Source organism: Hoplias malabaricus, chromosome Y (assembly GCF_029633855.1).
Source record: "Hoplias malabaricus isolate fHopMal1 chromosome Y, fHopMal1.hap1, whole genome shotgun sequence".
NCBI lineage: Eukaryota > Metazoa > Chordata > Actinopteri > Characiformes > Erythrinidae > Hoplias > Hoplias malabaricus.
This window is the reverse complement of record NC_089820.1, coordinates 34,644,100-34,658,550: the sequence shown is the minus strand read 5'-3', so window position 1 is coordinate 34,658,550 and position 14,451 is coordinate 34,644,100. Positions and strand designations below refer to the sequence as shown.

The following is a 14,451-nucleotide window of genomic DNA, read 5'->3' as shown; positions in this document are numbered from 1 at the left end:
TTGTCCTGTTGTGAAAACCAAAATGTATTCACACGCACAATGTGGGGACATTTGAGGCTGAAGAAAGATTTTAAGGCTAGTGTACATATAAGATTAAGCCTAGGGTTCAAGTAATAGCAGTTATGCTTAAGTCTCCAAGAAATGAATGGAGATTAACGAATGTCTTAACAATGCATTAAAACATGTGTATGTGTGTGTGTGTGTGTGTGTGTGTGTGTGTGTTTATGAATGAATGTGGTGAAATATGTGATTACAAGGAGCACCGATGTTACATTCTGGCACACAGGCATCTACTCTGAGTGGGTGAGTTAGAGAGAGAGAGAGAGGCATATTATAGCTGTGAAAATAATTCTGCTTTGATTGGATTCTGATTTTTGCAAAAACGACTTAAATCTCTCCATCATGCTACTTTCAATGCAACTCCTAATAAAAGGAACCTGTAACCTAATGTTTATTTACATAAATGTAGAGGATAAAACCTTTTTTTTTTCATTGTGCATTTGTAATAAACATTTGTAATATGTTTAAATGGAAACCTGACTAGAGAACTGAGGAGGGGTTTGGACCCACAACCCGAGATCCCTGTGTGACAGCAACACTAACTATTATGAGATTTTTGCTTGAAGTTTACATTTGCATTTTGTATAATATTCTACATAACATTAAGTAACACATCAACAATTTAAATATCTGTAAATTATATTTTTTCTAAAATGCATGTCTCTAAAATACTATAAATGGAGAAAAAAAACTAACCATAAAGGAATGTGGTGGTTTAGTTAAAAAATTAAACCCTTCTTCCAGAGTTCGTCACATGTAGAAACTGTTCCTATGTGTATAATAACTTAGACCCAACTAATCGATTATTAAATTAGTTGCAAACTGTTTTAACAATCGATTAGTTGTTGCAGCCCTACAAATTATCATTGCAGATTCATAGAGAAGTTAAATTCAAAATAAACAGTAAAATGTGTATTTTAATCTTATAAGCATGTTTTATCAGTCAATTATTACAGCCTTAGTGGTGTGTCTGAAATGTGTATGCACGCATGTGTGTATATGTGGTCATAGCAAAGTGATATGTGCATGTTTGTTTGTGGCTGGAAATGTGAATCTGTTTTTGATTAAACTCCCTACTAGGTTCCAGGCTCTGTTTAAGTGGACTGTACAGCAGGCAGCACACCAGGGGCCCCTGGCATTTGATACACACAACATAAGAGTGAGAGCTATGACCATATGAGATTATTCCAACAAAACATATCACAGTAAGGGTTTTAGAATATGTTGTTAATATTGTTAGTACTTAAAGAACACATTAAAGGCAAAGTTCACAATTTTAATCAAAAACTACTACTTATAAAATTCAGAGGGTGTTTCCTCACCATTAGCTAACTCTCCAGTCTGCCAGCATGCTCAATACCGATTTAATAGGTTTGCAAAGCTCCAGTGTCTGTAAATGGGTAAAAAAATGGGTAAAAAACCTGCCTGGGTCCGGTAGACCCTGGAGCATCTGGCATCTGGAGTTTTTTAGACAATGGTGTAATGGAGTATGGACCGGATAACGAGATGAAAAATCAAATGAAGAAATAAAGAAATGAAAAGTTTTGAATTAAAACTTTTTCACTCTGACCAGGACCTTCGTCTGCGACAGAATCAACATTCCACAAACCGCGGGGGTGCAAAGACCCTGCAGTCCCCCCCACACACACACACAAAGTCTACATCAAAAGACGGACCAGGACACCTGGCCCCCGGCCCCCTTCCTCTCTTCGGAAATTTAAAGATAACAAACTTTTATGATGCTCTTAAGAAACAGGAACCTCAAACAAAAGGGGGGAGTTATAATCCCTTCTCTTTATGACGAGTGGCGCCTAAGGGTCTCGTCATTATCGCCTGCAGGGATCAACAAATGGTTAACAGGGGTGACCTCGGTTTGAACTCCCGTTGACTCATCCGCACCGAACCACCGGCATGGACCAACAGCGACCCCAAGTGGACATTGGCGAAATCACGTCTCGCCTAAGGCCGTCTAAATACATAATGGACTTAATGAAATTTTAATAAGTACGTTTATGCGATATGTATGAATGTCACTCTCTGTGTCCTCAGATGAACGTCCACCTTCTAATGAAATGTGTATTACTGTTTCTATCACGAAAGGAAGTTTCTGTCTCTGATTAGAAAAAGGAATTAATATCTTCTAAAAACAATATTGTTAATGGGACGTAAACACGACGTAGTCAAGATAAAATCTTATGTAAATGTTTGATATTAATAATCCAGGACACTCATTGTGATATGTTACTAACATGTATAAGAAATTTCGATACGCGAAATTTCTACCTTTTCTGTTTGAATCTCTGATCCAAACCTTCCCCCTCTTTTCTCTTTCGGGAGGCGAGTCACGTGAGCCTCGGACTCGCATCCAATCAAAGAAAGGACACCTCCCAATAGGGCATGACCGCGCTGGCTTTGAAAAAGAGGATGTCGGCTCATTTTCACTCACTTCTACTTCCACTCATTCACTAGCTCAGCTCTTTCTTTTCTGAAACCCTCGCTCTTAACTTCCGCTCTTACAATTTTTCTCTAATCTCTCTCTCTGACTCTTAACTTCGTTTCCGCTCTGAATGCCTGCACGCGTTCTCTTTGTTTTATCTCTTCAAGCTCCAACCTCTCCAAGCGAGAAGTTTTCTCCTCCTCACGACGACGAACAAAAGACTTTTGAAGAAATCTCACTAAAGCTCCCAGGAGACGTCTTGAGTTAGCTAATGCGAGAAAGTCTACGAATACGTCGAATGATTTGAATATCTTCTTTTCTTTTAATTGTGTTTTTGTTTTATCGCCCATCGAAGTTCGATCTCACGAGTGATCAAAGCAGGTGAAACTTATTCGTGGCCAGAATAAGATATCACCCCTTTAGATTAGTTGATAGCGGATATATTAGCGTTATAAGCCGACTTCTGAGGGCACTACTTCTGGAGAACCGAGCAACGAGGCGACTACTCTGAAGACGCCTTCCCTTCCTCAAGGAATCCAGCCAGGCCCGCAGTTCTCCGTGAAACTCAACCCGTCTGACGCCATTACGCCTGAGGCCGAGAGCTTCTAACTCACCCCGGGAGGAACTCCCTTTAACGGCGCTGCGTGGACGAGAGGCGAAACCCGGAGCACGAAAATCGAACCGTGGGACCCGACGGCTCGGAAGAAAAACGGCGAACGAGTAAGCGAGCTAAATTCTCACATTCTCCAGACGCTGATGCCTAATTAAGTCCCTTTATAAATTTATACATAATCAAGCCTCAATTAGCAACATTTTAGTCACAAGTCATAGTGCCTAGCTTATCTTTAAAGTCGAATCGGTTTCCCCTGCGTTGATGCCGTTAGATTTCAAGATTATGCTATGTTAATTAAATATCCTTCTTCTTTGTTAATAAAACTTTCATTATTTGAAATCACAGTGTATACAGTTTGTTCATTAAAATCTCTGAAAATCCTGAAGATCTCACTTAGCTTGACTATTATTCATTCTCAAACTAATTAGTAATGTTTTAATTGCTTAAGCCAATTATAAACTTTTAATTGCTATCATTAGTCAAATATCAGTAATTATAAGAGTTTGAATAAGGTCAACGCTATAAACACAATATATAAATATATATTTACATATGTATCACGGTGTATGATCAAAAAACCAACATACACTACAATGGAGAGAATAGCAAATTCGAGAGACAGCAAACTGCATTACTGCAAAGTGACATGAAAATAAACTACGCAAGTTACAACGCAAGCTGCAACTCCTGCAAGACTCACTTGATGTCTAAGGAAATCTGTCTGTGACATCACTTGAAAAGCTGTTTGGTGTAATGGCGGCATGAGATACTCCATGTAATGATCAGGTCTAAGGTGGAGGCAGATTCTGCAGAAAGTCTCAAACCAGCCAAGGATGTCAATCATACCATTCCTAAGTGTAAATCTGCCTTCTTATCATATAGCAGAATAAAAATTATTTCTGGGGGAGAATAAAAATGAGGTGATATTAGCAAAAGTCAGCAGAGCCACTAGACCTGTGCAGGCTTCACTTTACAAAGATGTTGTGCTGTCCATGTTTTCTACAGTCATTGATTATATGTGACAAGACCCTTGCTGTAAAATATTTCATGTCTTAGGTCTCTAATTTCTTTATTTGGCAGAGGAGCACTAGTTTTGCCAAGAGTCATCTCCACGGCGTTTGCCTTTAAATTAACTAACTTACTTTGAAGGAAGTATTACGACTCTGTGGTGTGAGAAGTTGCAACCATATAAATGTGTTGTGTTAGAAGTAGTTAGAAAAGAAGCGGTTTTAAAAACACACTTGGGCCGTATGACATTTGAGAGCACATGCACACATCCCTTTACTGTACTATTATATGAATATCAAAGTATAATTTATGAAAATCAAATATATTACTAAAAGTATCCATGTAAAAGTACAATGTAGGCCAAATAATTTCAGAAAATCCATTCCCTGATACATTTGTACTTATTGAATGCCACATGACACACACACACACACGCTCCCTAAAATACCTTGGCCACTGCAGTCTGTTTGTACATCTGTGTGATGAGACTCATCACCTCACAGAAAGGGTTCTCAGTTTCCGACTTGCCCGAGTCCAGAGAACGCATCAGCCTCTCCCACCTCTCAAAACTTGCACTTGCTTCCTGTGAGAGAGAGAGAGAGAGAGAGAGAGAGAGAGAAATGAGGGGTTGTCTCCATTTGTTTCTTCTTTTTTTTGTTTTAGGGACAGAATAATTATTCATCCATCCATCCATTATCTGTAACCGCTTATCCAATTTAGGGTCGCGGGGGGTCCAGAGCCTACCTGGAATCATTGGGCGCAAGGCGGGAATACACCCTGGAGGGGGCATGGATATATATTTTTATTGAACAATTTTATTGAATAATTGAACAATTATTGATTAAATGAAATTTCCTACTTTCCAACACTTAAGGGAAACAGATGGATTGTTGGTGAGGGAAAGACTGAAAGAATGCTGAAAGAAAAGAATGTGCAAGGGTAATAGAGAAACAAAGAGAGAGAGTGATAATGTGAGTGGGCAGAAAGAAAGAAAGATTAGCAGTGTATTTGAGGGAGAGAGTAAAAGAGAAAAGAAAGATACAAAATAAAATGGAGTAGGAGGGTTGAAAGAAAAGAGGATCCAAGGGAGGGACAAAGAAAGAAAGAATCAAGGAAAAAAGACAGGGAAAATACAAAGAGAAAACAAAAAGTGAAAAAGGTAGAGAAATATGGAAACACAGCACCTTAGTGCCATAAATCACACAGGCACACACACAGAGGTACTGTATCTAAACACTGCCGTGTATTCACCTTAACCTATCCCAAAGAATATTTTTTGTACCATAAAATTTCCCAAAGGCAGAGAATAGCCTCTGATTTCATATGAAACACTTACGGCGCTTTTGCACTGCATGGAACCTGCTCTGTTCAACTTGGCTTGATTTTCCACTAGACAAATCTGCTACACTGAACCAGAACTTATTTTAGTCCCTGCTTGTGTGTGGTTCCAAGTGAGACGAGTAGGGACTAATCATGATTTGTAAATCTGACTGGCCAGAGAGACTTTGTCAATCATGATGAAATGCAGACCTCCAGCACAAACTAACCATCTGAAAAATCTCCAAATTACAGAAGTGATGACATTTGTTTTTATACGACTCACAACTGCAGCTTATGGTCCAATTACGATGTCTGTTTTAACACTCAACGTTAAGAGGTTTAAGAGGCAGACATGCAACAAGGAATTAAAGAAACTCTACTGCTCTGTGAGAACAGGGTTGTGTTCAGTCCCAATGATGAGTAAACGGTGCATCACATGACGGTTTTACCATCACTATCGTTGTGGTTTCCAAAGCCCATAGTTCCCATTACAAAGGGGTTTTGAGATGTCACCAGCTAAACTTTGCGCGGGGAGATGTGCTAATGTAAGTGCAAGGACCATGTCGAACAAGGACCAGGGCTGAAAAGTGCATCAAAACATCAAGTCAACTGAGTACCATGCAATGGAAACGCACCATTAATAGCAGTAAGTTAGCATTATTTTGAAATACACAAATAATTTCACAATGAGGACTGGACAGGATTAAATACAATTTCTAATGTAGAGTTAGCTGTAAACACATTTTTACACCTTGAATTATAACCATTAAATTTAACAACCAGGTTGCATTCAAATACATTTTGGCTGGATTCTTTAAACATTTAAATAAAACTCTAGTGTGACTACTTGAGATCTTATCTAAAATGAACACCAAAAAACATCAAAACTGTAAACATGTGTTCTCGTGGGTGGTACCTAGTGTATTATGTAGTTTCAAATATGGGCAGAAACCATTCATAACAGGCATTGAAGCCACTGCTTAGGACAATGGGTCTAATTGGATGGAAGCTGCTGTAATTTCTACAGTGGTCAGCGCTCCTACTGCCCAAAAATCACAGAGAGGACTTGAGAGGTAAGTTAAGAGCGGTGGAAAAATTGCATCTGTTTTAACAAAGGCATAATATCATGTACAACAGCAGACATTCAACTTAATGTGTGGGAAAGTCTGGCCACTTGCATAACTGTATAAGTATCCATTTACTAAATGTGGTCAAGATGACAACCTCTGAATAGGGCTTGAGTGACCAGATCATAATCAAATCGAGTCTTGGGTTTGTTTATACTTTCATGCAACAATTTAGGAAACTATGTAACAACAATGAAACAAAGTAGGAATCAACAATGAAAGAGTCAGTAATTAAAGCACTGAATAGTACCCCTTTTGGAGCAGTTCCAAAAGCTTTAATATATGCTTATATTTATATTTAATATATGTATATGTATGTGAGTAAGCGATAGAGTGACAAGCCAGATCAATAAAATGCTGTAAATGTTTTACAGTGGACAATATTGCTGCTGTCCAGAGAAAACCTTTAGAAGGTTTTTTCCTTCTCTAATGAAGTTACATGTAATTCCAATGAAGATAATTTTTTTTTGGACAGAGACTATATACAAGCTGTGTGTGCCTAAAATTGATCAGTTTTGTTCACTACAATGAGTGCACTTTAAAATAGCAGAACTCACTTGTTAAAGTGGGAGTTTAGAAAATTTATGGATGTACAGAAATTGTCATAGAAATACGAACACTTGCATTTCATGTAAAACGCTGAAAGATTTAGTTCTGAGCTGAATGTCAATGCCTGGATGCATAAAACACCTTGAAAATTTACCCTAATATTTTCCTTAAAGTGTGTTGCAAAAAAAAATGCCTTAAGTGGTACCTAAGGGCTTTCTAAAGGGAAATCATCATAACCAGAGTTCGAATGACGAGGAGGATTGCGGGGGATCTGACCCCCTAATTAAGATTTTAAAAGAGGGTAAAAGCAATAATTTGGGTTGAAATATTTATTTATCCTTCTTACCTATAATGTTAACTATTACAATAAATGTACAATATCCATGCCTGGGAGAATCCTGAAATAGGATTTCAAAAACCCCTTTGTGCGTTGTGGGTTGTTTGTATTTTCTGTACCACATAAGCTGAAATGTATAAAACTCCTCAAGAAGTTAACATCTACTACAAGCTCAATTTAATGTATGCACCATTTTAAGGTGGAAGGGAAATATTGAACAAGAACCTAAAAACTTCATAATCTGGTTGCTATAGTAGTGATGCATTAGCTGCTGCTGTGAGTATTTCTACAGTAAACACAAATATTACTGCAGTGAATCATACATACATCATGCAATTAAACATTGATGTATAAATCTGAAGTACATGGCACATTGGTTAAATTTATTTGTTTTTTAACTTGTTTCACATAACACGATTCACTAAATGAGAGACTAACAATAGCCAAGTTTCTATATAAAGGCATTCCACCTCTCTACCCTTAATAATTCACTTTGTAGATGCTGTATTGGTCCCAGTATAAGTGGATGAGTACACAAGCCTAAGCTACAGTGACTTTCAGTGACATTATTCCCATTTAATCTGAAACACATGGTTCCTGTGGAAGAGATTCCTTATAACATGAATTTCATTTTCAGGGGAAGAAAACTGCTGACAGGTTTTAATTATTGGGTGGTCTATGCCTTTAATGTTAGTCAGGTACAGGACTATATTTACTATTGTAGTAACCAATAGCACTGTGTGATTTATAATATATTGTTGGTGACCCCTGACTACAAAGGTTTTGGTGTGGTATGTGATGTATATGCTGGTATAATGGATTTATCATTATTGTACTGCAGACATTACAGTAAACAAGCAAAACTCTGCAGCTATTTTAAGACTCAGTTTACTCAAGCATGTGTCTGCACTGTACTGGTTTCCCCAATATGACCAGAATAAAAAGTTGCCCCCCAACTGTCATAACCCCTTAAATGTATTAAACGTCCCTTAGGTAATCCCTTAAAAACCGTGTTGCATACAGTTCTTTAAGTGTCAATGGTCAATTCCCTAAGAATTACTTAAGGGACACAGAACCTCACCTTAACACTCAGAAGATGGAGAACATGGTTGTATTTTTTTTGAGGTTTTTGAAGATTTTTGTGTACCTAGGAGTTTTTGGAGACAGAGAAAATCATCCAGACCATCTGAGTGATGATCAGTTTTTAGGAGAGTACAGATTTAACCGTTGTTCAATTTATGAAATCAGTAGCGAGCTAGAAGACAATCTCAGACATTCTACACAGGGTAACTGCGCTTTACCTACAGATTTACAGCTCCAGATAGTGCTGCAATGTTTGACATTGGGAGTTTTCAGTCAGTGGTGGGAGAAGTTTCCTGCCTCCACAAGTCTTCCATGTGCCAGGTTGTAACCAACCTGGTCACTAACTATGGTATACCTCCTCCTATCCTCTAGGGGGCAGGAGGGAGGTTAACATGTCTAGGGGTATAAATAGGGGAAGCCAAGTAAGAGTAGGAGAGAGTTGACCTACAGGCACATGTACTCTCTGCTTGGAAGACCTCCTTGTGAGAAACTTTAAGTTTCAGGCTCATTGTGAGTATGTATTACTTATGCCAAAATGCTGATATTATGCTAATATAATGCTAATGCTAGTGCTAGGCTAAGCCTGTTTTTTATACTAGCATGCTAATGCTAGTGCTAGGCTAAGCCTGTTTTTTATACTAGCATGCTAATGCTAATGGATTAAGAACATGTTAGTTGGGGAATTCATTTTCACCCTTTTATACAGAAGGAGGTTCTTAATGTGCGGATGGCTGGGATTTGAGAAACTGCTTGGAGGTTTTGCCGTACTCAAGTTCCTTCAAGTCTATCTTCCACCTGCTGCTCATCCTTTCTGGACTGCATTTCAACTGGTGGGACTAATTATCTCCTTTTCCATTAAGGATCTACCCAAACCTAAGCCCATGCTCCTATAGGATAAAAGGACTGTGTTTTGAGGAGTTATTTGTTTGTGGGTTTTTTCTTTTGGTGTGTTTAATTGGTTAGTTGGTTTTGTATATGTTTTTTTTGGTTGTATGTTATATGAATATATAAATTTTTTTTTGCTTGTTATTAATGTTGTAATATTATGAGTAAGATAATTAGTAAACATTATACTAGATAAAAGGTCTCATTTCAGCTACCTTGTCTTCATTTAACACTGTAGCATTTATGCAGTCCCATGTGGTATCCCCCTCATATTTTTTGTAGCAAACATTCAAACAATATTGTTTAGGGTAATTGTTACATAGTGGCGCCCGAGCAGGGACCTTCGGGATTCTAGCTGTTATTGCTATCTATGTTCATAACTGTGTCTTGTGTTACAACTGTACAACTGAGATGGAGGTTGGAGCCGGATGCAGTCAGTGAGATCATTGATACCTTGAGTCACCTGTACATTGCATCTGAGGAAGAGGAAGATGATAGGAGTTCGGTTGGCCAAGAAGAAGCACCTGACAGGCCACTACCCCCTCTACCTCCACCGCCAGAAGACAGCCTAGCAGACCAGCTTCAGATCATGGAGGAGAGGATTTGCTCCCTAGAAACTAAGCTGCAAGAGCAACACAGTTGCTTAGGTGATGCCAGGACACTTAAAGAGGCACTGAGGACTGTAAAAGAGGAGCTGGAACAGAATGACAGAATAATTGAAGAACCTACTGCAGAGACAAAATGAGAAACTCAAGGAAGTGATAAACCTTGAGGTAATGGAACTGGGAAAGACAGTGCTGGACTGTTTTAACAGAAGAGACAAACAACTGGAGAAGAGGTTTCAAACCCTACTGCCTGTAACCTCCACTCCCTTCCTGTCAACTCACAACAGGGTACGTACTAGAGATCAACAGGCCCAACCAAGCTCCACTGGTGACAGTTTGACTGCTAACCCATTGAGCCCCCCCATCATACTGGAATTCCCAAGATATGGAGGTCTCGATGAAGAGCAAGACCGCTTAGCTTTTATTGAGAAGTGTGAGGAGTTCCTCGCTGTCCGACCCCTGAATGACCTAGAGATACTAGCAGCCCTCACTTCTGTTCTATCTGGTACAGCTAAAGACTGGTGGAAGGCAGAAAAGAAGGCGGCCAAAACCTGGACCCAATTCAAAACGATCTTTCTTCGCTCATTCTTGTCCGAGGACTATCAAGCAGAGGCGGAGCGTCGGTTGAGGGACCGGAGACAAGGACCCCATGAGAGTATCAGAGACTTTGCTTTCCAGTACCGAGCTCTATGCTTAAAATGGAGGGAGGACATGACTGAGAGGGACCTACTCCAGGCTATTCTGAGGAACTGTAACCCTAGGCTTGCAAGCCTACTGAGAGGGACGGTCAAGACCGTGGATGATCTAGTGAGAATTGGAACACTGGTGGAGAGGGACCTGTCTGCTGCAAAGAGTTACTGGAATCAGGTCCAGCAGGACACTGCAGGGAGTAGACTTCAGGCTTCTAAGACCAGCCGAAAAGGCTCAGCTCAGGACCCTGCTCACATGAGTGTATTCCAACCTGTTCCACCTCCCATTGGGATGCTGACACTACCACTCTTCATCAAAGGTCGAGAGTTCTCTGCCGTAGTGGACACTGGCAGCACATATTCTATGATGCAAGAGTCTCTGTGGGAAGTACTGAAAGAGAAGAAGGAGGTTTGGAGGCCTTGTGTGGGGAAAAATTTCCTCCTTGCTGATGGTCAGGCCAGAGCTGCCAAAGGTCTAGTAGAATTAGATTGTCAGTTGCATACCCACTGCAAGCACCACCCATTTTACATTATGGGTTATGGGGATTTGGCATTTCCACTTATTGCTGGCTTAGATTTTCTCCACTCATTCGGCCTCAACGTCAATTTTCAAGACACCACGTACTGCTTGCCAGGGGGTTTCCCAACCAGATTCTACAGGGCAGACATGGACAGCCAGATGTCACCACCACGTATAGCCAGCGTGCACCTCTACATCACTGAGCCCATTAAAGAAGCCCCTGATGCCGAGTTACAACGGCAAGTAGAAAGTCTAGTAGCGAAGGCTGACGTTTCCGAAGATCTCAAGCAACAATTAGAAAAATTGTTACACCAATGGCCATCAGTATGCTCCACCAAACTAGGGGACAAACGTCAGAGGTTCTTCACCGTATCACCACCACTGATGAACTCCCTGTCCGCCAAAGGCCTTACAGAGTATCGATGGAGAAACAACAGAGAATCAAAGGAGAAATAGAAGATATGATAAGAAAAGGCATAATCCAACCATCCACTTCCCCATGGGCTGCTCCGGTGGTCCTTGTGCCCAAGAAGGATGGAGGCACGAGATTCTGTGTGGACTACCGGTGACTGAACATCAAAACCCACCTTGATGGCTATCCGATGCCTCAGGTACTGGAGATTTTGGAGTCCCTTCATGGAGCAACCATTTTCAGCACCCTTGACCTTAAGAGGTTGGGTACTGGCAGGTCAACCTGGAGAGGGACAGTATCCAGAAATCTGCGTTTGTCACATGCGAAGGATTGTATGAATTCTTGGTTCTTCCCTTTGGCCTAAAAAATGCAGCAGCAACATTTCAACGCCTGATGGAGATCGTTCTAAGAGACCTGAAGGGGAAAACGTGTTTTGTCTACATAGACGATATTGTAGTCTATTCCTCTTCGGCCAAGCAACATTTTCACCATCTTCGAGAAGTGTTGGAGCGTCTCCATCAAGCGGGTCTGACATTAAACCTGAAGAAGTGCAACCTCCTGCAAACCTCCCTCACTTTTCTTGGTCACGTGGTCTCTAAGGAGGGCATAAGTACAGAACCCAGCAATGTGTAAGCAGTGAAGGATTTTCCCCAACCTCAATCTGTCAAAGAGGTGCAGAGGTTTTTGGGGATGGCAGGGTGGTACCACCAGTTCATTCCATGTTTCGCTGAAAGAGCGGCCGCCATCAATGCCCTGAAGAAGAAGAATGCTACCTGGATATGGACGGAAGAATGCTCAAGAGCTTTTGAGGACATCAAGCAAGCCTTGATCACTGCCCCAGTCCTGATCTCCCCAGACTTCAGTAAATCCTTCCAAATTCAGACGGACGCAAGTGAGGAGGGACTTGGTGCTGTACTCTTTCAAGACATAAATGAGCAAGAGCATGTCATTGCTTATGCCTCAAGACTCCTGCGAGGGGCTGAAAAACATTACTCCACTGCAGAGAAGGAACGCCTGGCAGTGGTGTGGGCCGTTGAAAAATGGAGGGTGTACCTAGAGGGACGACACTTCCAAGTGATCACCGACCATGCTGCACCCACTTGGGTTTTTAACCACCCTAAACCATCATCAAGATTGACCCGGTGGGCCATACGTCTGCAAGGTTTTGACTTTACTGTCCGCTACCGAAAAGGAAGGTGCAACATGGTAACAGATACCCTCTCTCGCATCCACACTGGTCAAGTGGAGGGGATGGTAGCCACTTACCAGGTAGCTGGAGCAGTGGTGGAAGACTTGCCAGTAGATTGGACAGACCTCACTAGGGAACAAGAAACAGATGATTCTCTCCAGCCACTACGAGACGAGGCAAAAAACCCACAGGGGAGGCAAGACCGGATCCATTTTGTATTTAAGAATGGTGTTTTATTCAGGGAGGTGCCCAAGCAACATCAGGGTCAAACCTGGCAAGTGGTGGTCCCAAACAAGTTCAGGAGAGCTTTTCTTCAATACGCCCATGACAACCCATTGGGTGGACATTTGGGGCAACTAAAGACACTTCTACGGCTATTAGAGGTAGCATATTGGCCTTCCATTCGGAAGGAGGTATGGGCCTATTGTCGTGGTTGCGAGATTTGCCAAAAGTACAAACCACGCATCTCCAAGCTTAGCGGATTGTTACAGTCCACTCCTGTCGTCGAGCTGGGATATATGTTGGGTGTAGATCTCATGGGCCCTCTACCCAAGAGCCTATGGCAGAATGAACACCTCTTGGTTGTGGTGGACTACTGTAGCAAATGGGTTGGGTTGTTCCCTATCCGAGTTGCTAAGGCACCCCAAATCGCCCGAATCTTGAGTGATGAGATCTTCACCTGGTTGGGTACACCTGCCTATCTGGTGTCCGATCGAGGAGCTCAATTCACCTCCCACCTGCTCCATACCACCTGTCAGCAATGGGGCGTAGTGCAGAAACTCACCACAGCCTATCACCCCCAAACCAACCTGACTGAGCGAGTCAATCGGACCCTCAAAACCATGCTCGCATTCTTTGTACAGGATAAGCACCGATGATGGGACCAGTGGCTCCCTGAGTTTCGGTTTGCTATTAATACTGCATGGCAGGAGAGCACTGGGTTCACTCCAGCTGAAGTGGCATTAGGGAGGAAGCTCAAGGGACCATTGGAAAGACTTTTGAGTCAGCCACCTGACCCTGAACAGGCCGCCTACAAAGTCATCCAAAGGCAACAAAAACTGTTTCAGCAAGTACGAGTGAACATGGAACGAGCTCAGAATAAACAGGCCAAATATTACAACCGTCGCCGTATGAAAGAGGAGTTCAGTGAGGATGATCTGGTCTGGGTGAGGTCCCATCCTTTATCTCGAGCCAGTTCTGGGTTTTCAGCCAAACTAGCAGAAAAATGGAAAGGTCCAGCCAAAATCGTAAAAACAACTCAATCCAGTAAACTACCATGTAACTTACCTTAATAATCCCAAACAGGTCGACACCGTCCATATAGAACACCTCAAGCGGTACTATGGTCAGGCCGGGTCGACTCTTGGGGGGAGGGGTATGTAACCAACCTGGTCACTAACTATGGTATACCTCCTTCTATCCTCTAGGGGGCAGGAGGGAGGTTAACATGTCTAGGGGTATAAATAGGGGAAGCCAAGTAATAGTAGGAGAGAGTTGACCTACAGGCACATGTACTCTCTGCTTGGAAGACCTCCTTGTGAGAAACTAAGTTTCAGGCTCATTGTGAGTATGTATTACTTATGCCACAATGCTGATATTATGCTAATATAATGCTAA

The 14,451-nt window shown here is 41.5% G+C and overlaps 1 protein-coding gene across 3 annotated transcripts in view; it reads right to left on the bottom strand.

Annotated features, from left to right (window-relative positions):
- Window positions 1-14,451, bottom strand: part of LOC136677970 (DNA annealing helicase and endonuclease ZRANB3-like) — a 166,776-nt gene that overhangs the window by 103,365 nt on the left and 48,960 nt on the right. For all 3 annotated transcript variants that reach the window (XM_066655694.1, XM_066655696.1, XM_066655695.1), the window contains exon 8: window positions 4,567-4,701. In XM_066655694.1, coding sequence (XP_066511791.1) covers window positions 4,567-4,701 — 135 coding nt within the window. The remainder of the gene's footprint in view (window positions 1-4,566; window positions 4,702-14,451) is intronic.